Source organism: Oncorhynchus gorbuscha, linkage group LG13, assembly GCF_021184085.1.
Source record: "Oncorhynchus gorbuscha isolate QuinsamMale2020 ecotype Even-year linkage group LG13, OgorEven_v1.0, whole genome shotgun sequence".
NCBI lineage: Eukaryota > Metazoa > Chordata > Actinopteri > Salmoniformes > Salmonidae > Oncorhynchus > Oncorhynchus gorbuscha.
In genome coordinates, this window is record NC_060185.1 from 69,256,354 (window position 1) to 69,280,410 (window position 24,057).

General features: G+C 42.4%; 2 protein-coding genes across 2 annotated transcripts; one reads left to right on the top strand and one right to left on the bottom strand.

Annotated features, from left to right (window-relative positions):
• Positions 1-246: 246 nt before the first annotated feature.
• LOC123993421 lies at positions 247-6,739 on the top strand. The gene is made up of 5 exons (XM_046295550.1): positions 247-1,912; positions 2,063-2,205; positions 3,333-3,798; positions 4,771-5,112; positions 5,404-6,739. Exons 1-5 carry the CDS (start codon positions 998-1,000, stop codon positions 5,647-5,649), a joined length of 2,112 nt encoding a protein of 703 aa, XP_046151506.1. The 5' UTR covers positions 247-997; the 3' UTR covers positions 5,650-6,739.
• A 1,749-nt stretch (positions 6,740-8,488) lies between these two features.
• p2rx3a (purinergic receptor P2X, ligand-gated ion channel, 3a) lies at positions 8,489-21,250 on the bottom strand. Its single transcript, XM_046296787.1, has 12 exons — positions 20,963-21,250; positions 20,655-20,790; positions 19,377-19,448; positions 18,950-19,019; positions 18,391-18,481; positions 18,214-18,291; positions 13,912-14,053; positions 13,526-13,662; positions 13,244-13,337; positions 12,999-13,064; positions 9,623-9,700; positions 8,489-8,802 (listed from the first exon to the last, which is right to left on the bottom strand). Exons 1-12 carry the CDS (start codon positions 21,091-21,093, stop codon positions 8,677-8,679), a joined length of 1,221 nt encoding a protein of 406 aa, XP_046152743.1. The 5' UTR covers positions 21,094-21,250; the 3' UTR covers positions 8,489-8,676.
• Positions 21,251-24,057: the final 2,807 nt, after the last annotated feature.

Consider the following 24,057-nt stretch of genomic DNA (forward strand, 5'->3'; position numbering starts at 1 on the left):
ATCTCAAAGATGTTCAAAATCAGCTTCAACATGATCAAATGTCTGCTAGAAGAACAAAAAGGATTTTGTAAATGTGTCACCGATATATCTTCGTGTGGAACAGTAGAAGCAATGTATTTCCTGATTTGAGGCCAACTCCTTTTGCTGAGACAAAAATGCCCCCCCAAAAACCTCCTGACCACACCGTTCAGAGAAAGAGGGCATGTGCCAGTGTACACATGTGACAGAGAGACAGAATGAGAGAGAGAAAGAGAAAGAAAGATAGACAAAAGCGAGCGAGATTGAGTCACTGTCACTTGTGGAGGAAAGTGCTGTAGAGTAGTTAGACCAGCCTCACTGGTCTGGGTGCATTTATCTGTCTGTAAGGCCTGTTGAATGTCATTCCCATGCTTCTCCTCCTAGTGATGACATGATCGAAAGAAGGGCAACTTCTCCACCACGGAAATAGACACGCGTGACTTCTAGAGATAGAGAGAAACAAACTGGAGAGTGAGAGAATTTGATAGAGGAAAAGGAAGAGAGAGAGAGAGTGAGTGTAAGAGAGACAGAAGAGTTTGAGCGGGTTTGTAGTGTTGCTGTTTTTTGACACCGCTGAGTCTACAGAGCGATGTCGCAACTTTTATGACAACCCAAGGAGGACTGGAGTGACCATGCAACAGAGAGAGGAAATAAGGGGAAAGAATATGTCAACAATCCATCTGGAAAAACTGGTGAAGTATGAAAATGGAGAACAACTGGAATGATAAAGAGAACAATCCTAACGTGCTTCCTAACAAGACAAGAGACGCCAGGGCACACGCCTGAAACTGAACTAAGACTGCGGACAAACACAAGGAATATTCCAGATTGTTTTCTGTAACTCAATCTCAATAGCTGCTGGTCTGTCTAATCCATAATCCATATACAGCATATCATATGTATGTACTGTATGTTTGTTCGTATATACCATCATTAGTCTAACCCAAGGGGTCTGATGTAAGAGTGCTCTCTGTCCTGAATGTCTCAGCCAAGCCACTCCGTTGACACCCAGACTCTGCTTCAGTCCATGCTCCAGAGACTGAGGCTCCAGCCTGGCTCAGAGACCCAGCACGGCAGGCAGGACCAGGCCTCCCACGGCCCCACCACAGCTGCCCAGGGCCAGGGGGAGGATGGGGGGAGACCTTGGGCTAACGCCATTGGCAATGGGGCTCTGGGGCTGTCTCCGGCTGATGATGTCAGAGCGGCTGAGGGAAAAGGGGGATGTGAGAAGGCCAGGAAAAGTGAGATGTGGAGGTTGGACTCCAGGGAGGAGTTTGGGATACCTGTGTGGGACTGTAATTTTGGGGGATCCATTCGGAAAGGGAAAGGGGAGGAAGGGAGGAAGCAACCCACTGGCAGTCTCCCCAAGTTGGACAGAGGACAGATGGTGTCATCCCCTTCGGCTGCTCAGAGTGCCCCTGTCCTCGCCCCCTTACAGGATGCTGGCAGTGTAAGAGGTGACCCAGGGGGGTCAGTGGGGGCTCTGCCAACAGTGATGACCTTCACAGGAACTCAAACCGGGAACGAGGGCCACATTGACGCATCACCTCTCAGTAACTCATCTCTAAGCTCCAAGACCAAGGGTGCTCAGAACCATGACCAGTCGGTTCTAATGACGTCAAATTCTGACTTTATTCCATTTGACATGGGGACTCAAATGGGGAGGTGGCGGACTTTGGGCTTTGGGGGGTCGGAGGTTCCGGGACATGGAGATGTCATGAAGATTAAGTCACCTGGCCAAGGTGTAGCAGAAAACACCTCGTCAACTAAGTCGATGAAGAGATTGACACAGAGGATAAAGGAGAAATGGAGGGACAGGCAGGAGAGTTTAGGGAAGAAAAGGAAAGCGGAGGATGGAGTGAGAGAAGAAAGGAAAGATGCAAAACAAGTTAAAGTAAGTACAGTAGAGTTGACTTTGACTCATTTTATTTATTTGATGATGCAGACTGTTTCATTAGCAAATACAAGTAACATATTTGCTAACCTTTGTTAGCTAACTGTCTAGCGTTACACCCGAACATTCAATATATTTTTCATTCAACAGTTTCAGCTGTTAACCAGAGATGATAACGTCACTAAGATGTCCAATAAAGAAGGCTATACGACCACTCAGTCACCAATCAGAGAGGGCCAGGGGGAAGCCCCTCCCACTTTATCTGAAGACAGCGGTACAGTGGGTCAGTTCAGGTCAGTTCAAAACAAACAGACAATCAAACAGCTGTCAGTGTAGCAGATCAGCGTTGGTACTGTATGTGTTAGCAGCCATGGTTTGCTTAACTGATATATTTGTGGTTGTTCAGCGGCTGTGCATATGGCTAACTCATTTCCCAATGAAGTTGATTTCAACTACTGTCTTGTGATTTGCATTGGTTCAAATGTAATATGTGTACCACTTTGCCTATAGATACGGCATGGAGTATTTCCTAGTCAGGTCAGTAGGTCATGAAAACCTTTTTGCCTTAATTATACACTATAGAACAGCAAGGACTGTGAAGAGACACTCGTACAGGCACAGACACACAGAAACATGATAAGACACACACTCTACACACACGTACAGTTACAGACACACAGAAACATGATAAGACACACACTCTACACACACATACCAGTACACATACGTACAGTTACAGACACACAGACACATGATAAGACACACTCTACACACACATACATTCAGACACACATACACATGATAAGACACTCTACACACACATACCAGTACACATCCGTACAGTTACAGACACACAGACACATGATAAGACACACTCTACACACACATACATTCAGACACACATACACATGATAAGACACTCTACACACACATACATTCACAGACACACATACACATGATAAGACACACACTACACACGTACAGGCACACATACACATGATAAGACACACACTCTACACACACGTACACATGAAGTGATCCTTAGTAAATACAAATACAGGGCTAGGAGATTCTTCTGACTATGCGATCTCACTAGGAATAACACCTTGCTTTCACATCTGAGTAAGTTCTGTGTAATATTGGTATATGCAAAGGGAGGTTGTCATAGCTGAGACATTAGTCAGGGTGATACTGGGCACTGACAGCTTTGAGGTGTCGGACACACCCTAGTTACTGACATTTACTGTCAATTACCTGCTTGTTATCGTGCTCTCACTCTCGCTCGCGCTCTCTCTCTCACTCACACACACACAGGAAGTTCTCAGTTCCTGTTTTAGACAGTGGTGCTTTGTTAGATAGTTATATACTGTATGTACATGTTTGATATATCTAATCTAGTATTCCCTTTTTGTCATGACAGATCCCCAAGTTCCTTTGAGTTCGGCCTTGGGTCCTTTAGCTTGTTGGAGGAGATCCTCACAGGGCAGGAGTGGGCCAGGTTTCTAAATCCATCACAAGTAGACACCTTAGCCAATCAAACACCAGCTGAAGAGGTCACCAATCAATTAGAGACCAGCCAGAGACGGCCACAAGATCATGAGAGCGGCCGATCAACTATGACCTTGGACAGTGTCAGCCAATCAGGAAATGTGAACAGTCAGTGGGACTTCAGACAAAGTGAATTGGACCAAAGTTATGATAGAAGCGCTGATGTTTCTTCATCTGTCAATATGAATATCACAGAACCAAGCCTTGTCCAAGAACAGAACAGTAAATGTGAACTCATCCAATCGGCACCAAAGGAATACGGTCATGTCCAATCACAAACCAGTTCTGATGAAGTGAGGCCAAATCATATACCTGTGTTACAGTTCTCCTTCATTAAGGTAAGATTTCAATCAAACCTTATTGTGTAGTTTCCTGTACGCAGGTTAAGCCTAACCTGGACTAAAAAGTAATTCTCCATTGAGTTTGCAGTTTAGTCCAGGACTAGGTTTAATCTGTGACCAGGAAATCGCCCCTATAGGCCTTAATTTAAACCCTATCACTAACCTTTTATGTCACCCTAAATGAACTCATCCTGATGAACTAAAAGTCTATGCCTTGGGGGGGTTTCTACTAAGATGACATGGAATTGTTTTAAGATGGTCATACCATGGATCCTTTAGCTATTTCATTTGGAATTTTAGGACCCCTGTAGGTATAAAAAAAATATACATTTATTTTGATAACATATTGAATTTGACCTTTACTACTGTACTATAGCCCATAGAAAGACATTGAATAACATTCAGAAATGGCTAAACAGACAGACAAAAAAATAAATCATCATTTTTGAAGTGTCTGTCGTATATCTAGGAGATAAAATCTATTATAAAAAAAAAGATTTTGGAAACATACTTAACACCTTTTTTTGTTGGCACAAAACTACCTCCATACTTATATTGATTGTTTAAAGCGATGCTGGGTTGTCTTCCGACGAGTTGTAGAACAAAACAGAGAACACCATCGTGTTAGTGAGAATCGTATCTTTCCATAGAGTGTAGCCCAAAAGATTCGGACTCAACAGACAGAAGTTGGCACATTGGCGGTAGTGACTTCAGATGAGTCCGGTGGGGCCAAACCAGATGCTACAGATATTTTGGTGAAAGACCAATTTTCGGGTCTGACAAACACTGCTGTAGTTTGGCCACCTTCCACCGCAGATGCAGAAGGTCAACATAGGTGGATGAGGTGGATTCACGCAGTCCCCGCAAAAAGAAACGTCTCTCTGTCTCAAACTAGATTGATGCATGTGTGCGTCAATAATAGACTCTTAAGTATGAAAGTTGATAATAGTGTACCTTGTTGTTCCACAGCCAGTGGAGGTCTTGGACAGCTCTGCCCTGAAGAGCAGGGTCCACATGAACAGAAAAAGAGAGCACCGGTCACAGGAGAGGAAAGAAGAGAGAGAATGTTTAAATGGAGAGGGGGGAGAGAGATTAGAAGACAACTCAGTCCAAACTGATGAGGAAGAGAGGGAAGAGGGGGACAACTTCATGATGCCTGTCTACCCCCTGAAATCCTCCCTTTCCCCTCTCCCTCCATCCTCCCCCTCTTCCTCCTTCACCTCACATCCCCTTGTCACCCGAAGTATACTGCGACACTCAGTGTTTCAAGATTCAGAGTCCTCACTATCAATGGAAACAGTGACCAAAAAGGTTTGTACAGATTTTACTGTCATTTGTCTGTCCCACACTGTCAGCATTTGGACAACTGTAAATTGAAAAATAATTTGGGGCATTCACCCAATCCTTTTCTCTCTCTCTCTCTCTCTCTCTCTCTCTCTCTCTCTCTCTCTCTCTCTCTCTCTCTCTCTCTCTCTCTCTCTCTCTCTCTCTCTCTCTCTCTCTCTCTCTCTCTCTCTCTCTCTCTCTCTCTCTCTCTCTCTCTCTCTCTCTCTCTCTCTCTCTCTCTCTCTCTCTCTCTCTCTCTCTCTCTCTCTCTCTCTCAGGCGAATGTCAAAATCTCGTCACGTGCGGTTCTCTGAGGAGGTAGTTACCATGCCGCCCAGCCTCCTGATCCAGCAGTATCCTGATTCAGAGGAGGATTGTGGAACAGAGGAGGACTCCACGCTAGAGGAGAATACAGTGATGGAGGAAGTTCAAGTTGTGCCGATGATGCCACAGCCCGCTGCTGCTCTCCCCGCCTGGATATTAGCTCTGAGGAGGAAGACAAGGAAGAAACACAGACACTGAACAATAACAGGCTCATCCTTGTCTACCTTTATTTAACCAAGAAATGACCTTGAGAATCTCCTTTGCAAGAGAGACTTGGCAAGATAGTAAAAATACTTTGTAATTACTTTTGCATCTTTTTTTCATTCAACTCAAATGTTTGATACTGAGTTATTAATGCTTTCCATGGGGAAGGGAAGAGGAAAGGAAACGAGGTTACTTCGATCATTCTACAAGCCAACACACAAAAACAAACTCATGTCATTACATGATCGCTATGTTTACGTATGAAAGTGTTCTAAGTCCATTAGCTTGGAATGTCAGGAGACAATAGTTATAACGGACGTTTCTCTCTCTCTCCCTCGCTCCTCATCAGTCCTTATTAATGAACAGTGGTGTAAGACCATTACGAAGCTCTTTTCCTGATCTATTAGTGTTGTGATGTGTCCTTGGTGAGAGGAGGAGTGCCCAGGCTGTGTGTGTGTGTATGTGTCCGTGCATATTGGGTGTGTATTGCAGAAAAACACAATACAGCAGGCACGACTCAGTCAAGTCAGATAATTGTACAATTCCTGGTTACCTTTGTTCTCCACCAGGTTCCAAGATCAATATAGGACCACGGCATCTTTTCTCATAAACCCCCCCCCATTGTTATAGTACATCACAAATGGAGCAAGACAGAGATGGAGAAAGGGATGAGGCCGGATAACTGTAACATATGAACTACAGAGTATGTACAAAGGTAATGGGACCAGGGCAAAGCTTTTATGTGGCGGCAGACTATTTTTTTGTTTTTACTAATGTATTCATCCCACTGTACAGAGATAGTTTGCCCCCAAAGATCGGAACACATTTTAAAAACACATTTTAAAGTTACTCAGAGATTCAATTGTTACGTCATTCAGGGCAAGTGGGGCGGAGCCCCATCTGTTTTGAGCCTCACATTTTTTTAGCAGTAAATAAATAAAACATGTATATTTGTTTTAAATTGGGGGCTTGCCATTTTGCATTCTTATTTTGGCATTAATATGTGTCACATATCAGTTTGCAAACTGTGTAAAAGCAATATATATAAATATTATTGAGTTAATAAAGGCGCATACACACATGGTCTCTTTTTTGTGTTCTTGAGTAAGGCAGCTCCAAAATGCAGGTGTTTCAGCCTAGCTCAGTGCTTTCTGTGGTGGTGACACGAGCCAGCAGAAATAGGAGCATTGCGCCGTGATTGGCTCAGTGTTCTGTCACTCATGGGGACACTACGTCACAAACCAAGTTTATGTCCTTAGTAAGGGTAGACATCCAAAATGTCAGCCCTTTGGGTCCTGCCATAGAGTTATATTACCAGTGCCCTTCCAAGAAGGCTCAAGGTCATTGGCTACAAATAAAATGACGTCAAATCACGTTATATGTACAGTAGCTATGATTAGACTGATCATGTCAACAGCTTACTATCAATGTCTTAGTTGGCATTAAAAATCACGAATCAGGTCAGCAATCTACTGGCAAATCCTTTTTAATCCTTGTCATATGAAGATAAATAATGAAGAGTAATTATAGATAAAACGTATCGGTGCTCATCGGCCAATGGACATAAAGATTACACAACAAGCTGGAAATCGCAAATTCAGCAATGAGTTGTTTGGAAGGAATCAGTGGCTAACTGCAAGCATTGCAACGCAACCAGTAGCCAGCTATTCAATGGAGTGGCTGTGATTTCCCACCATAAATCCAAAGAATGCCAGACTTTGATGACAAAGTTTGATGACAAAAACGCCATGCCACCTTCATGTTTAAGTGAGCACATCACAAGCCAAGTTGAGTCCAAAAATGCCTTGTATGCTGCTGCATAAATGATGTAATATGCAAGGGAGCTATGTATACTATAGCTAAGGAAGTAATACCAAGTGTATGTTGTGTCGTAAGCGGTTAGTAGCCCATGTTCATCACCCTAATAATTTGGTCTATTTTCACCTCTAATTTCGCCTAACGCTACTGTTCTGTTTCGGTGGTGCTGCACATGTAGCCTATAACCTGTTTTTGAGAAATGTCATCATCTAATATTGTAAGAGGTTTCATTGTCTGCTTATATGCCCCCTTCATTTATCCTACAGTTCTGACTTGGTGTACAGGGAAAATACTGTAAGAGCAGCCCATCTTCTGCATTCTGCCGCTGCACATTTCAAAAGTGCTGAACACATAGTTATGTTGACTGCATCCATCGCCGCTTGCTCATTAATGTCTTAATCGAAATGACGGAATACCTATTATCTGCTCGCCGTTCCCATATGCCATAGTTTGGACGTCTTAATTGTCAGTAGGAACCACATTTGTTTTATCAGCTATGTTTTTTTAAAAGGCAGTAAAAATGGCTGAATTAATTGTTTCGTTGACAGGCAAGGCTCCGCTGATAGGCAGGTGTAGCGGTGGTTAGGATTCACTCCATTGTGCTGGAAAGAAAGCTCTTCTGTTGGGACAGCTTTATGTAGGCCCTAACAGTTTGTGGGCACAGCTTGTCGCCGTTATAGTGTAAATCAAGTATTGTTTAGTGTTGTTTAGTGTCTTTGCTGGCATGCATCTAAAAACAATTTGGGGAGTTTGCCCCACCAAGATTTACATGCTAAAATCACCACTGCTTCACCCACATGAACATGGAACATATCAACAGCTGCTGATGAACTAAGGAAGTGTGGCAGGAACTTCCACTCTGCCGTTGGGTTGATGTGGACTGTCACTCAAAGCTTCTTTTTCTTCTTCTTCTTCTTCTTCTTCTTTTTCTTCTTCTTCTCCTTCCTTCTTCTTCTTCTTCTTCTTCTTCTTCTTCTTCTTCTTCTTCTTCTTCTTCTTCTTCTTCTTCTTCTTCTTCTTCTCCTCCTTCTTCTTCTTCGGTATAATGGCAGTCCTGAAACAAAATGTTAAGGTGCACGCCGCCACCTACTGTGCTGGAGTGTGCCATCAATCATGGTTTGCCTAATTCTGTACTACTAGGAGAAAAAAAAAGAAATACAAATAAATCCCTATTAACTTCTAACAAACCCTGCCTCAAACCACTCAAAGCTGCTGGTCCAGGCAGAGGGAAACAGTTCCAGAGTCATCTGAAATCTTCTCCTCTGGTTGGATTGACAGCTGCCTGCAACCTTCTCGAGAGAGTAATATCTGTATCTGTGACTCAGAGACCTAGGGAGAGGAACAGAGGGAGAGAAGATGGGGTAGAGGAACAGAGGAAGAGGAACAGAGGAAGAGGAACAGAGGGAGAGGCAGAGAGGAACAGAGGGAGAGGAAGAGAGGGAGAGAGAAGATGGGGTAGAGGAATAGAGGGAGAGGAGGAGAGGGAGAGAGAAGATGGGGTAGAGGAACAGAGGGAGAGGAAGAAAGGGAGAAAGAAGATGGGGTAGAGGAACAGAGGGAGAGGAAGAGAGGGAGAGAAGATGGGGGAGAGGAACAGAGGGAGAGGAACAGAGGGAGAGGGAGAGAGGGAGAGAGAAGATGGGGTAGAGGAATAGAGGGAGAGGAACAGAGGGAGAGAGAGAGAGGGAGAGAGAAGATGGGGGAGAGGAACAGAGGGAGAGGGAGAGAGGGAGAGAGAAGATGGGGTAGAGGAACAGAGGGAGAGGAAGAGAGGGAGAGAGAAGATGGGGTAGAGGAACAGAGGGAGAGGAAGAGAGGGAGAGAGAAGATGGGGTAGAGGAACAGAGGGAGAGGAAGAAAGGGAGAGAGAAGATGGGGTAGAGGAACAGAGGGAGAGGAAGAGAGGGAGAGAGAAGATGGGGTAGAGGAACAGGGGGAGAGGAAGAGAGGGAGAGGAGATGGGGTAGAGGAACCGAGGGAGAGGAAGAGAGGGAGAGAGAAGATGGGGTAGAGGAACAGGGGGAGAGGAAGAGAAGATGGAGTAGAGAGAAAGAGAGAATAAGATGGATGCTATTCACCTCTCTCTCCCACACACAAATGATGCATAACACAAAACAATATACTTTTATCTGAGTAATTAAAAAAGTACCTCCTCAAATTTCTTGGCTTTGTATTGGTCTGCCCCCTTCAGGAAGTTCAGAAGAATGATGTCACAGAGGACCGTACCCTGCAGCCAGTCAGAACGAAGAGTTATACAAGTTGACTTAACGAATCGGGAAATACAGTGAGCTCCAAAAATATTGGGACAGTGACACATTTTGTTGTTGTTTTGGCTCTGTACTCCAGCACTTTGAAATAACACAATGAATATGAGTAAAATGGTGCAGACTGTCAGCTTGAATTTGAGGGTATTTTCATCCATATCAAGTGGACCCTTTAAAAATGACAGCATTTTTTGTGTATAGTCCCCACATTTTATGCGGACCAAAAGAATTAGGCCAAATTCACTGTGTATTAAAGTAGTCAATAGTTTAGTATTTGGTCCCATATACCTAGCACTCAATTATTACATCAGGATTCTGACTCTACAAACTTGTTGGATGTGTTTGTTTTTGTTGTGTTTCAGATTATTTTGTGCCCAATAGAAATGAATGGGAAATAATGTATTGTGTCATTTTGGAGTCACTTTTACTGTAAGTAAGAATATAATATGTTTTAAAACAATTCTACAATAATGTGGATGCTACTATGATTATGGATATTCCTGACTGAATCGTGAATAATTATGAGAGAGAAAGTTACAGATGGGACCAAATACTAAACTTTTGACTACTTTAATACACTTATAAGCAAATTTGTCCCAATATCTTTGGTACCCTAAAATAGATGGAAAAGAAAGTTGGTTGCTATTTATGTCGCACATGCAGCTAACAAAAATATATGGAAATGTCTGCTCTATTCAAAATTATAACCAACTAATTGCAGCATTAACAGAAAAAATGGTAAAGGCAAGCGGAAGGGGGGCAAGGTAAGGAACCTGCATTAAAGACCAAAATTGGTTAAAGAAAATTGTATAAATAAAAAAGTATACTAGTTTAATTTAAGAACCAAAAAATGTACAGCTGTGCCATACAGGTTGCAAAATATTTGGGAAGAGATTTTCGATTAATTGATTCCATGGCACATGGTTTATGAACTGATACACAAAACAATGCCAGATTCAAAACTTTTTCAATTGAAATTATACTTTTTTTTGTTTTTATTGTAACCAAAATTATGTTATATCTATGAGGGATACAACCATCCCAGCTCTGCAGATTTTGCTGCAAAGCGACAGAATCATTAGCTCACTTGTTTTGGTACAGCCCATAGTCTTGGTTATGCCCATATTATGTACAGTAGCTTGTTTTTGGTTGCAGTTTCAGGAATGGCTTAAGAATTACAACATTTACCTTGAGCTAACTCTGCAAATAGCACTGCTGGGTTATTTCAAAAGTCATAGTCAATTGATCAATAATATAATGCTCTGAGCAAAACATTTTATCTTTCATTTACAATCGGTAGAAACTATGAGAATAGAAAGGCTCAGACACTTTTGTGAAACATTACAGCATAGTTAAAGAATATATGTCAGCTAGAAATCAAAACTGGGTGGTCTTCAGAGAGAGATGGGAGGGGCTAAGGGTACTGTAGCTGAAGGATGGGCAAGCCGAAAAACACCATCCTAACCGTGAAGCACGGGGGGTGGCAGCATCAGGTTTTGGTGGTGCTTTGCTGCAGGAGAGACTGGTGCACTTCACAAAATAGATAGCATCATGGAAGGAAAAGTATGTGGATATATTGAAGCAACATCTCAAGATATCAGTCAGGAAGTTAAAGCTTGGTCGCAAATGGGTCTTCCAAATGGACAATGACCCCAAGCATACTTCCAAAGTTGTGGCAAAATGGCTTAAGGACAACAAAGTCAAGGTATTGGAGTGGCAATCACAAAGCCCTGACCTCAATCCTATAGAAAATGTGTGCAGAACTGAAAAAGCGTGTGTGAGTAAGGAGGGCTACAAACCTGACTCTGGTACACCAGCTCTGTCAGGAGGAATGGGCCAAAATTTACCCAACTTATTGTGGGAAGCTTGTGGAAGGCTACCTGAAACATTTGACCCAAGTTAAACTATTTAAAGGCTTGCTACCAAATACTATTTGATTGTATGTAAACTTCTGACCCACTGGGAATGTGATGAAAGAAATTAAAGCTGATATAAATCATTCTCTCTACTATTATTCTGACATTTCACATTCTTAAAATAAAGTGGTGATCCAAACTGGCCTATGACAGGAATTGTGAAAAACTGAGTTTAAATGTATTTGGCTAAGGTGAATATAAACTTCCGACTTCAAGGATATGCATATTCTTAATACCATTTGAAAGGAAACACTTTGAAGTTTGTGGAAATGTGAAATGAATGTAGGATAATACAACACATTAGATCTAGTAAAAGATAATACATTTTTAAAAAACATGAGTTTTTTTTGGTTTGTTTTTTTGCTCCATCATCTTTGAAATGCAAGAGAAAGGTCACAGTGTATTGTTCCAGGTTAGGCGCAATTTCGATTTTGGCCACTAGATGCAACATTTTAGACTGATTAAATGAACCATTGCATTTCTGTTCAAAATGTTGTATCAAGACTGCCCAAATATGCGCTCTCCTCAAACAATAGCATGGTATTCTTTCACTGTAATAGCTACTGTAAATTGGACAGTGCAGTGAGATTAACAAGAACGTAAGCTTTCTGCCCATATCAGATATGTCTATGTCCTGGGAAATGTTCTTGTTACTTACAACCTCATGCTAATCACATTAGCCTACGTTAGATCAACCGTCCCGTGTAGGGGGGACACCAATTCCGTAGAGGTTAATTTAAATCTTTTTGCGGGGGCCTCCAGAGTGTTGCGGCGTTTTAAGGTGTCTCTACAGACCTGGATTCGATTCCAGGCTGTGTCACAGCTGGCCATGACTGGGAGACCCATGAGGTAGCGCACAATTGGGCCAGCGTCATCTGGGTTAGGAGAAGGTTTGGCAGGCCGAGATTTCCTTGTCCCATCGCGCTCTAGCGACTCCTGTGGCAGGCCGGGGCACATTGGTGCGGCTGGCTTCCACGTTAAGCGGGCATTGTGTCAAGAAGCAGTGCGGCTTGGCTGGGTCATGTTTCGGATGACGCACGGCTCTCGACCATCGCCTCTCCTGAGTCCATGTGGAGTTGCAGTGATGGGACAAGACTGTAACTACCAATTGTATACCATGAAATTGGGGAGAAAAAAGTGGTTGAAAAGTATTCACTTTAAGATCAAAGTCATTGTATAATTTCAAATCCAAAGTGCTGCTGCATTACAGAGCCAAAACAACAAAACATTTGACACTGCCCCAATACTTTTGGAGCTTACTGTACTTGCTTATAATGGTGGTAACATTCTAAACGTATTGCATGGCCTCCTTTTGAAACATACAGTCTGAGTACAAAAGCCTTACCAATCCCACGGAGGTAAAGGCTGCCACTACGTTGATCAGAGTAGGAACTGTGTTGAACTTCCCTGCCTGAAAGAACAAAGACAGATTAATCCCATATGATACACAGCTAACAGGTACGAAAGCACACACACACACACACACACACACACACACACACACACACACACACACACACACACACACACACACACACACACACACACACACACACACACACACACACACACACACTAATCCACACTCACGAGGCCAGTGACCAGGATGTCAAAGCGGATGGCGTAGGCCTTGTGGAGAGTGCGGAACTCCGTCCCATTCTCATTTTTGTAATATTTGGCAAATCTGTGGAGGGAGATAGAAGAAGAGACAGTGTCAATGAACACAACTTTACAACGAGGAAGATGGGGGGGGGTAAGGAAAATGGAGAGGAGAAAAAGGTGGTGGAAAACGACCTGACAGAAGAAAGGGAGAAGGAGGAAGAAAGAGGGGAATTCCCTTGAACGACACTAAACTGAAAAGGGTTTCAGTACCTGAAGTTGTATCCCTTAGCAATGCCATTCTTCTGAAACACAGCATCAAGCCGCGTAAAGGAGTAGTGTGGTTCACATCTCTCTTCTGACTCATCCAGATTACACTGCCATTCAATGTTGATCGCAATCTCTCCACCCTGATAGAGGGAGATAGAGGGAGGGAAGAGAAGGGGGGATAAGTGAGGAGAGTGAAGAGAAAATGTAGGGAGAAGCATGTGGGACTGGAGATATATAAAATGGAGAGGGAGAAGTGAGGAAGAGAGGTTAAGAAAGCAGAATGAGAGAGAGAGAGAGATAGATAGATAGAGAGAGAGTAGAGGAAAGAAAATGGAGACTCTCAGGGGAGAGAGATGGAGAGGTGGAAGAGGGGAGGAGATATGTCTCACTGTCTGAGCGATGGTGGAGAAGTTCTGTCCTGTGTAGCGCAGCACTTCTCCCACCTTGAAGATGGGACAGTGGAGGTTGTGCTCCGGGTCATACGTACAGCTCCTGATATAAGTCGCATTCAGGGATGATGGGAAGTTCCCTCTGTGGGAGAGAGAGGGAAGGTAAAAACGTGAGCGATAGAGCCAAATCCCCTTCAGCAGAAAAGAGAGGGCAACGAGTTGACAGGAAAGCCCTAAAATGTGAAAATGTGCTGAGTGAACGGGTCAGGGCATTAAGAGATGACCTCATCATGGAGGAGATGACAGCCAAGGCTTGTATTAAAATCAAATGTTATTAAATGAATGACACAGATCGACAACTCAAGGTTAAAACACATCCAATATACGGACCAGGTGAAGCTATGTGAAGGCTATGGTCCCTTATTGATGTCACCTGTTAAATCCACTTCAATCAGTATAGATGAAGGGGTGCATACAGGTTAAATAATGTTTTTTAGGCCTTGAGACAATTGAGACATGGGTTGAGGATGAATGGGCAAGACAAAGATTTAAGTACCTTTGAACGAGGTATGGTAGAAGGAGGTGCCAGGCGCACCGGTTTGAGTGTGTCAAGAACTGCAACGCCGCTGGGTTTTTCACGCTCAACAATTACCTGTGTTTATCAAGAATGGTCCACCACCCAAAGGACATCCAGCCAACTTGACACAACTGTGGGAAGCATTGGAGTCAACATGGGCCAGCATTCCTGTGGAAAGCTTTGGACACCTTGTAGTCCATGCCCCGACGAATTGAGTCTGTTCTGAGGGCAACTTAATACTAGGAAGGTGTTCTTAATGTTTTGTACACTAAATGTACATAATAATAAATTAATATGACATGTAACATCGATGAAACAAAGTTAATGATGTAACAATGAAACAAAGAAAAAATCTAAAGAAAAATAATAATGACAGCCTGATTTAAATATGAATTAAGAATGATTCCATATAATATATATTGTTTAAGGAAAACTCATTCTATAAATATAGATGAGGTTGGGTGGAAAAAGGACTGGGAGGGAGAAATATATTTTTGTCATGGGCAAAGAAACTCAAATGGGGTGACTATACTAATTAATACACACTTTGATCCGATTGTGTAAACTGTGCAAACAGATCAACAAGGAAGATGGATTATTTTAAATATCCTACTGGATCAAAATCAGATCTGGTTAATTCATCTATATGGGCCAAATAATGATGATCCATACTTTAAAAAAAAATAAAATAATCTATTGAGCTCACAAGCAATGAAATAATCTATTATTATGGTGGGAGAATATAATATGGTTTTAGGTACCTCAATAGATCGTAAAGGAAATCACACTACAAACTATCACCCTCAAGTACTGAAGGAGATCACAAAGATCATGGTTACATTAGAACTTGTGGATATATGGAGGTTGAAAAACCCTGACCCAGTGAGATATACATGGAGGAGGCTTCATCAAGCTAGACGTCTTGATTACTTCCTAGGCTCGTTCTTACTGGCATCAAAAGTTTCAAAAGTATTCATAGGAGACAGACTGAATGCGAGTGAACCACCATCTAATTGGCCTCCATATAAATCTGACAGCATTTCCACGTGGATGGGGATATTGGAAATTTAATCAAAGCCTATTGGGTGACAATTTGTTCTTAAGTTCTTAACTAAGACAAAATAATTGATAATTGACTTTATTTGTACAACATAGGTACAGCAGATCCCCTTATTGTATAGGACACTTTCAAATGTACTTTTAGAGGCCATTCAATACAATACTCATCATTAAAACAAAAGCAGTTTAGGTCAGAAGAGATTAGACTAATAAAGGAAATAGAGGAAGTACCAGAGCAGGTAGATGGTAACGGAAACATGTACTATCGAGGCACAAAATAGGTTCGAGGAAAAACTAAATAAATGGAGGTACTTATTCAAGAAACATCAAGTGTAATGTATTACAAAAATAAAGTGAATTGGATGAAAAATGGTGAAAAATACATGGAAATTCTACCAAAAATAATTTACAGAAACTTGTTACAAACGATGGAGATATCCACGATTCACCAAATTATATTTTGAAGGAGGAAGCAAAATATTTGAAGTCTCCTCCATTTCCACTGAATGATGTAAACTGTAAGGATTTATTTCCCAATAATAATGTCAAATTCACATTTACAGAAAGACCTGTGTGAAGGCCAACTTACAGAAGAGGAACTTTTTGAAGCAATAAAATCTTTCACAATATCAATTGAGGATGCTGAATTCACTGTCCTTTATTCAGCAGTCGCAAAAGTAACATGCGAAAGAGTGACTTTTCCTCCGTAACGAGTGTACTTGACAGCTGCCCTGATGATATTTTCCCAAATATAAACTCTCTGTCACACTTCCAATGACATCATGCAGTGTGGAGAGACGTTTCTCCACAACAACTAGGATTTTAAAAATCATCTCCGCACATCAATGACAAGAGCCCGGCTGAACTACCTCAGTTTGCTGTCTCTTGAGTGTCAACTGACAGATACATTGGATTATGACGTAATCATCATCATATTCAACTCAAAACCTTGCCGTCTCGTCTGCGCCTTGTGATGTAGGCCACAACGTATGATACGTCTATTAAAGGTAAGGTACCATTTTATAGTACTACTGCCCGCCGTGGTATATATGGTAACATCAAATATAGGCTTGTCTGCCCATGGAGATTGAAGTGCGTCTGAAGATAAGTTTTATGTTGTTAGCAAGTTGGCAACTGGTCTAAAGTTACTGTCTTATATTAATATGCTGGGATAGGTAATTATTTGTGGAAAGAACTTAGTGGTCTGAATACTTTCCGAATGCACTGTATCTACTGCATAGATAGTTCCATCTGAGCACCTGGTGTAATCACATTCTTTAACAAACATTTTTTGGTTGAGTTGGAGATGTGAATGCAACATATAATTTGTTAACTTGTCAACTAGTTAATGGGCTATTTACTGTAATGGGCTATTTACAAACAGCCATGAGTTAAATTAACTGAGGCTGCAGTTGATGGCTGGGGGCAGTATTGAGTAGTTTGGATGAATAAGGTGCCCAGAGTAAACTGCCTGCTCCTCAGTCCCAGTTGCTAATATATGCATGTTATTAGTATATGTGGATATAAAACACTCTGAAGTTTCTAAAACTGTTTGAATGATGTCTGTGAGTATAACATAACTCATATGGCAGGCAAAAACCTGAGAAAAAAACAACCAGGAAGTGTGAAATCTGAGGATTTTCAACTCATTCCCTATTGAAGATACAAAGGAATTCTCCGGTTGGAACATTATTGAAGATTTATGTTAAAAACATCCTAAAGATTGATTCTATACATCGTTTGACATGTTTCTACGGACTGTAACGGAACTTTTTGACATTTCGTCTGCTCCTAGTGAACGCGGTTCGTGACTTTGGATTTGTTTACAAAACGAGCTAACAAAAGTAGCTATTTGGACATAAATTATGGACATTATCGAACTAATCAAACATTTATTGTGGAACTGGGATTCCTGGGAGTGCATTCTGATGAAGATCATCAAAGGTAAGTGAATACTTATAATGTTATTTCTGACTTCTGTTGACTGCACAATATGCTGGATATCTTTTTGGCTTGTTGGGTCTCTGAGCGCCGTACTCAGATTATTGCATGGTTTGCTTTTTTCTGTAAAGCTTTTTTGAAATATGACACAGTGGTTGCATTAAGGAGAAGTTCATCTATATTTCCATGTATAACACTTGTATTTTCATCAACATTTATAATGAGTATTTCTGTAAATTGATATGGCTCTGCAAAATCACTGGATGTTTTTAGAACTACTGAACATAACGCGCCAATGTATACTGAGATTTTTTTATATAAATATGAACTTTATCGAACAAAACATACATGTATTGTGTAACATGAAGTCCTATGAGTGTCATCTGGTGAAGAGAAGAGTACCTTTAAAATGGTATATAAGATACTTGTATGTTTGAGGAATTTTAATTATGAGATTTCTGTTGTTTTGAATTTGGCGCCCTGCACTTTCACTGGCTGTTGTCATATCGATCCCGTTAACGGGATCTCAGCCCTAAGAAGTTTTTAACCAATCTTGTCCTATGCTCTGGCTATTCAACACATTAGGAATTTAGATTTTATTGTTAGCCTCACTACTCAAAACAACTTCCTGCGGATATGGGTGAGACGTCCTGAAAGTACTCCAGCACAACTTCATAAAGGTCTGCCCATTACAGCCCCAGAAATGGGAGGTGTGTGGGACTCACCTGGTAACGTTGAACATAGGGAAGCGGATACTGTTCTTGATGAAGATGGTGAAGTTTTCCACTTCCATCATTGGTTGCCTGAGAAAGGGGGAGGGAGAGAATGTATATACAGTACCAGTCACAGGTTTGGACACATACTCATTCAAAGGTTTTTCTATAATGAGAGAAATGTCTTACATGTGGACTTTGTCGTCCTCTGCAAGGCACCAACCCTGCATCTCACAGCGTGGTCCTTTAGAGGAGTTCACACAGGCACCAGTTATTATTCCTGGGGGAAGAGAGAGAGAGAGAGGGAGGGAGAGAGAGAGAGGGAGAGAGAGAGAGAGAGAAAAAGAGACAAAGAAATAGAGAGAGTGTCAGGCGTGTGCGTACTTGTGGAGAAGTCAGGTGCAGGAGAGCAGAGGGTTGTGAACAGGCACACACTTTATTACAGCAGGAGAAACCAACAGACGGACGTAGCTGCGTCAAAAAACTTCCTCCAGCCAACGAGGAAAAGTGTGTAGCGCCCACAATATTCACACAACATAAATGTAGAGCAATTACAAATAAGCTTCAAACGCTTAGCCTAGTGCGTACAACACGTAACACACCAAATAATTACACACAACGACATGAGGGGGAACAGAGGAGTAAAATACATGTAGTGGGATTGGGGAAGGTGTGAATGGAAAGAGAGAGAGAGAACACAATGGAGTCCCAGCACAGGAATGACGGAGAAGAGAAGAGAGGGACTCACCGTTTCCAGTGGAGCTCCCCAAATACTTGTCGCACTCTTCATCCGTGTCACACTTGTACTTGCTTTCACTCTGAACACAGACAGTACAGATACGCACATAGATGCAGGCCTGATACATAGGCAGTAACATTGCCCTGTGATCAGAAACTCTGTCACCACCCAATATGAAACGCCTTGGCTTTTTCCAGTGGTAATGGCCGGGACATCATAGAGTAGAGTACTCTGTATTGTTATAAACACGGTATAGGTGCAGTGTTTCCCAACTCCGGTCCTCGAGTACCCCCAACAGCACACCTTTTTGTTGTAGCCCCAGACAAAAACACCTGATTCAACTTGTCAAGGGCTTGATGATGAGTTGACAAGTAGAATCAGGTATGCTTGTCCGTGGCTACAACAACAAGGTACATGTATACTGGACTGGACTCACCTCCGGGCAGAATCCTTGGAACTGGTTCTCTGTGATGATGAGCTTGGTGATGATGCAGAACACTGCGGCACCCTGTCAGATCATATTCAAAACCAACAGTTTAGCCTAAACATCGTCAAGGCAACATATCAGGCCTACTGCTAAAATCATCTCAAAGCCTCAACCTATGCATGAGTCTGTAATTGTTTAACCAGTTGGTTGGGCTTAATGCTAAACTGACGTAGTAGCTATACATCATGAGCCACTCGGCCACAACTTCCACCCAACCAAAGGACTTTTCCTTCATCACCTCACACAAAACACTTCCCTTTAAGTGTTTAAAATGACCACCACTAAGTGCTCAATCACTTTATATCAAGTATCAAAAGACTGTTCGGGTATGTTTCAACTGAGTGAACTCCGCCTACATATTGTGATCATTTAATCAAAAGTTGAATCAATATTTTGTATATTGCACTGTATGCACAGTTACACTCCCCGACTTATTTATTTGGACATCGAAGCGAAAACCTTTCATTTGGCTTTATACTCCAGAATTTTGGTTTTGGGATCAAATGTTTTATATGAGGCAACAGTCCAGAACGACACCTTTTATTTGAGGGTATTTTCATTTAATTTAGAAATGAAAGCATTTTGTGTATCTAGTCCCCCCATTTGAAGGTGTTATAAGTATTTGGAAAAATGCACTTATAATGTGTCAAAGGGATACTTCACCCAAATTACAAAATGACATTGGTTTCCTTAACCCGTAAGCAGTCTCTGGACAAGACATGACAGGGATTCATGCTTTGGTTTAGTTTCCTTGGCACTGTTTCCACATGCTGACGTTTTAGCGTTTGTGGCACAAATCCCATTCAAGTCATGGGACCAATATTACAATATTACATTTCTATTGGACACAATATAATCCAAAAACGTTTGACTACTTTAATACACTATAAGTGAACTTGTCCAAATACTTATGACAGCTTCAAATGGGGGGACGAGATACATAAAGTGTTTTAATTTCTAAACAGTAGAACAGATATGAATGAAAACACCCTCAAATAAAAGGTGACATTCTGTACTCCTGCCTCATATAAAACAGTTGATCTCAAATCCAAAATGAGTATAGAGCCAAATAAAACATTTATGCTTTACTGTCCAAATAAATACGGAGGGGAGTGTACAATATACAGGTTGTGTACAGTAACTAAGTATGGTTGCGTTGCAGTATAACGTTGGTGTTGTCTCAGATTAGGGTCAAGGTTTAGGGGTCACGCTCAGGGTGTCACGGACCTGTGTAGGGGCGACATAGTCCGCCACATCCATGACACGGTTGTTATGGTAACCGAAGCCCTTCACCTTGGTCATGACCGAAGACTCGATGCCCGAGTCTCTCACCTGGTACGCCTTTTCGTGATAAAAGACCCAACTAAACGACAACAGAAAGAAAGATAGATGGAGGCGAAGATTGTGGAGGGGGAGAGGTAATGAAGGAGGATTATTAACAAGAGTTCTAGAATGTTGGAGAGAGGAAAGGAGATGAAGAAGAGAGGTCAACATTATCACACACACACACAGAGGCAAAAACAGGTTGTACAGACCATAGGAAGTAGATGATGATGAGTAGTTGTACGACGCGGTTGATGATTCCAACAGACTTGCTCTTCACCACCACCGACTTGGTCGTCTCGTAGGTGAAGAAATCCGGAATAAAAGCCCATATCTTAGGCATCCTGAGAACTGGGTTGTGTGCATGTGTCTATATGAGAGACAGCTACAGTGATAAGTGTATTTTGCATTAGTTTCTTTGGAAGTATGCGAGTGAGAGCCTTTAGTTACCACACAATGCTACTGATAAGACTTTTCGCATAAATTCCCTGTGTCCTCTCTTTCTTCGTTTCACCCCTATCTGTGCCTCGATCTCTGTAATGATTTAGTACATTCCGTAGGTCACCTTGTCCCCCTCCCTCCCTGCCTCTCTCTCTTTTTCTCACACATTGGGTAATGGTCATATTGGACCTTCCCCTTTCTCTGAACAAAGAGAAAAAAGGAAAACAACTCTTTTGGCTTTTTATCTCTCTGTTCCTCCATCACATACTCTCCTCATCATAACAGTTCTCTGCTCGGACTCCTGAACAAACTAAAGTCTCACTACACGTGAACACAAAACACCTTTAAATCCTATTTAACGCCATACAAGCCAACAACAGAACAACACATGGACTGTACTCTGCAGAACAGAACAGCAAAGACAATACTCTGCAGAACAGAACAACACATGGACAGTACTCTGCAGAACAGAACAACATGTGGACAATACTCTGCAGAACAGAACAACGTAGACAATACTCTGCAGAACAGAACAACGTAGACAATACTCTGCAGAACAGAACAACGTAGACAATACTCTGCAGAACAGAACAACATGTGGACAGTACTCTGCAGAACAGAACAACGTAGACAATACTCTGCAGAACAGAACGTAGACAATACTCTGCAGAACAGAACAACGTAGACAGTACTCTGCAGAACAGAACAACATAGACAATACTCTGCAGAACAGAACAACGTGTAGACAATACTCTGCAGAACAGAACAACGTAGACAGTACTCTGCAGAACAGAACAACAAAGACAATACTCTGCAGAATAGAACAACACATGGACAGTACTCTGCAGAACAGAACAATGTAGACAATACTCTGCAGAACAGAATAACATGTGGACAGTACTCTGCAGAACAGAACAACGTAGACAATACTCTGCAGAACAGAACAACAAAGACAATACTCTGCAGAACAGAACAACACATGGACAGTACTCTGCAGAACAGAACAACGTAGACAATACTCTGCAGAACAGAATAACATGTGGACAGTACTCTGCAGAACAGAATAACATGTGGACAGTACTCTGCAGAACAGAACAACGTAGACAATACTCTGCAGAACAGAACAACGTAGACAATACTCTGCAGAACAGAATAACATGTGGACAGTACTCTGCAGAACAATATAACATGTGGACAGTACTCTGCAGAACAGAACAACACATGGACAGTACTCTGCAGGACAGAACAACGTAGACAATACTCTGCAGAACAGAACAACACATGGACAGTACTCTGCAGGACAGAACAACGTAGACAATACTCTGCAGAACAGAATAACATGTGGACAGTACTCTGCAGAACAGAACAATGTGTTGACAGTACTCTGCCTATCAGAACAACGTAGACAATACTTTGCAGAACAGAACAACTTAGACAATACTCTGCAGATGTCACATCCTAATCTGTTTCACCTGTCTTTGTGCTTGTCTCCACCCCTATCCAGGTGTTGCCCATCTTCCCCATTATTCCCAGTGTATTTATACCTGTATTCTCTGTTTGTCTCTTGCTAGTTCATTTTGTTCATCAAGCCTACCAGCGTTGTTCCCCTTGCTCCTGTCTGTTTCTAGTTCCTGTTATCTAGTTCCTGGTGTAGACCATTCTGACCCTGAGCCTGCCTGCCATTCTGTACCTTGTCACATCACACTGAATTATTGATCTCTGCCTGCCTGTCTTGTTTGTCAATTCAACCAGCATTTTTCTCAGCTCCTGCTTTTCCCCAGTCTCGCTTTTTTTCGCCCTCCTGATTTTGACCCTTGCCCTGACCCTGACCCTGACCGCCGTCCTGTACTGTTGTCTCTACACTGGATTACCGACCTCTGCCTGACCTGATCTTGAGCCTGCCTGCCGTCCTGTACCTTTTGCCCCACTACTCTGTATTATCGACCCCTGCCTGCCTTGACCTGTCGTTTGCCTGCCCCTGTTGCTGTAATAAACATTGTTACTTCAACACAGTCTGCACTTGGGTATTACCTGACACGTTATAGATCTGGATAACTGACCTCTACCTGCCCTTGACCTGTTGTTTTGCCTGCCCCCTGTTCTAGTAATAAACATTTGTTACTTCGACAATGTCTGAACTGGCCATAACTGACCGATCAGACACAAACCAGCTCCGCAACACCACCTTCCCCAAGGAGCCACCATTGGAAGGCACAAGGAGTTGGTTCGTGGTCTTATGGAAGAGTTCCAGACCTTGACTGAATCCCATGACTGAGTGCTGAACACATTGCTGGAGCAATTCCGCAGGTTGTCTATTAGGCAGCCTACTACGATGGTAACCTCCCAGCCCCTCAGTAACCCAGCTGTTAGCAGCGCCGCCTCCCCGGCCACCCCAGTTTCCTGGGAACCCCACTTACCTCCCTGGAACACTTCAATGGAGAGTCGGACAACTGCATTCCTCACTCAGTGTTCCCTCATCATCGAGCTGCACCCCTCCTCCTTCCCCTCGGACTGCTCTAAAATGGCGTATCTCATCACGCTGATGTTCGGGAGGGCTCTCGCCTGGGCAACGGCAGTATGGGAAGAACAGTCGGCCGGATAACTTCAGCCTGGAGGAGTTCATGGCGGAGGTAAAGAAAGTTTTTGATGCTCCACTGTCTGGAAGAGAGGCTGCCCGGAAGTTACTCGAGCTTCGGGCAGGACTCCTGCAGTGTGGCAGACTATGCGGTGAATTTCTGCATATTGGCAGCTGAGATTGGCTGGAACCCAGAAGCGCTGTTGAACATGTTCCTGCACAGAGTTTCAGAGGAAGTAAAGGATGAGCTTGCAACCCGGGAACTACCAACGGATCACAACTCGCTCATCG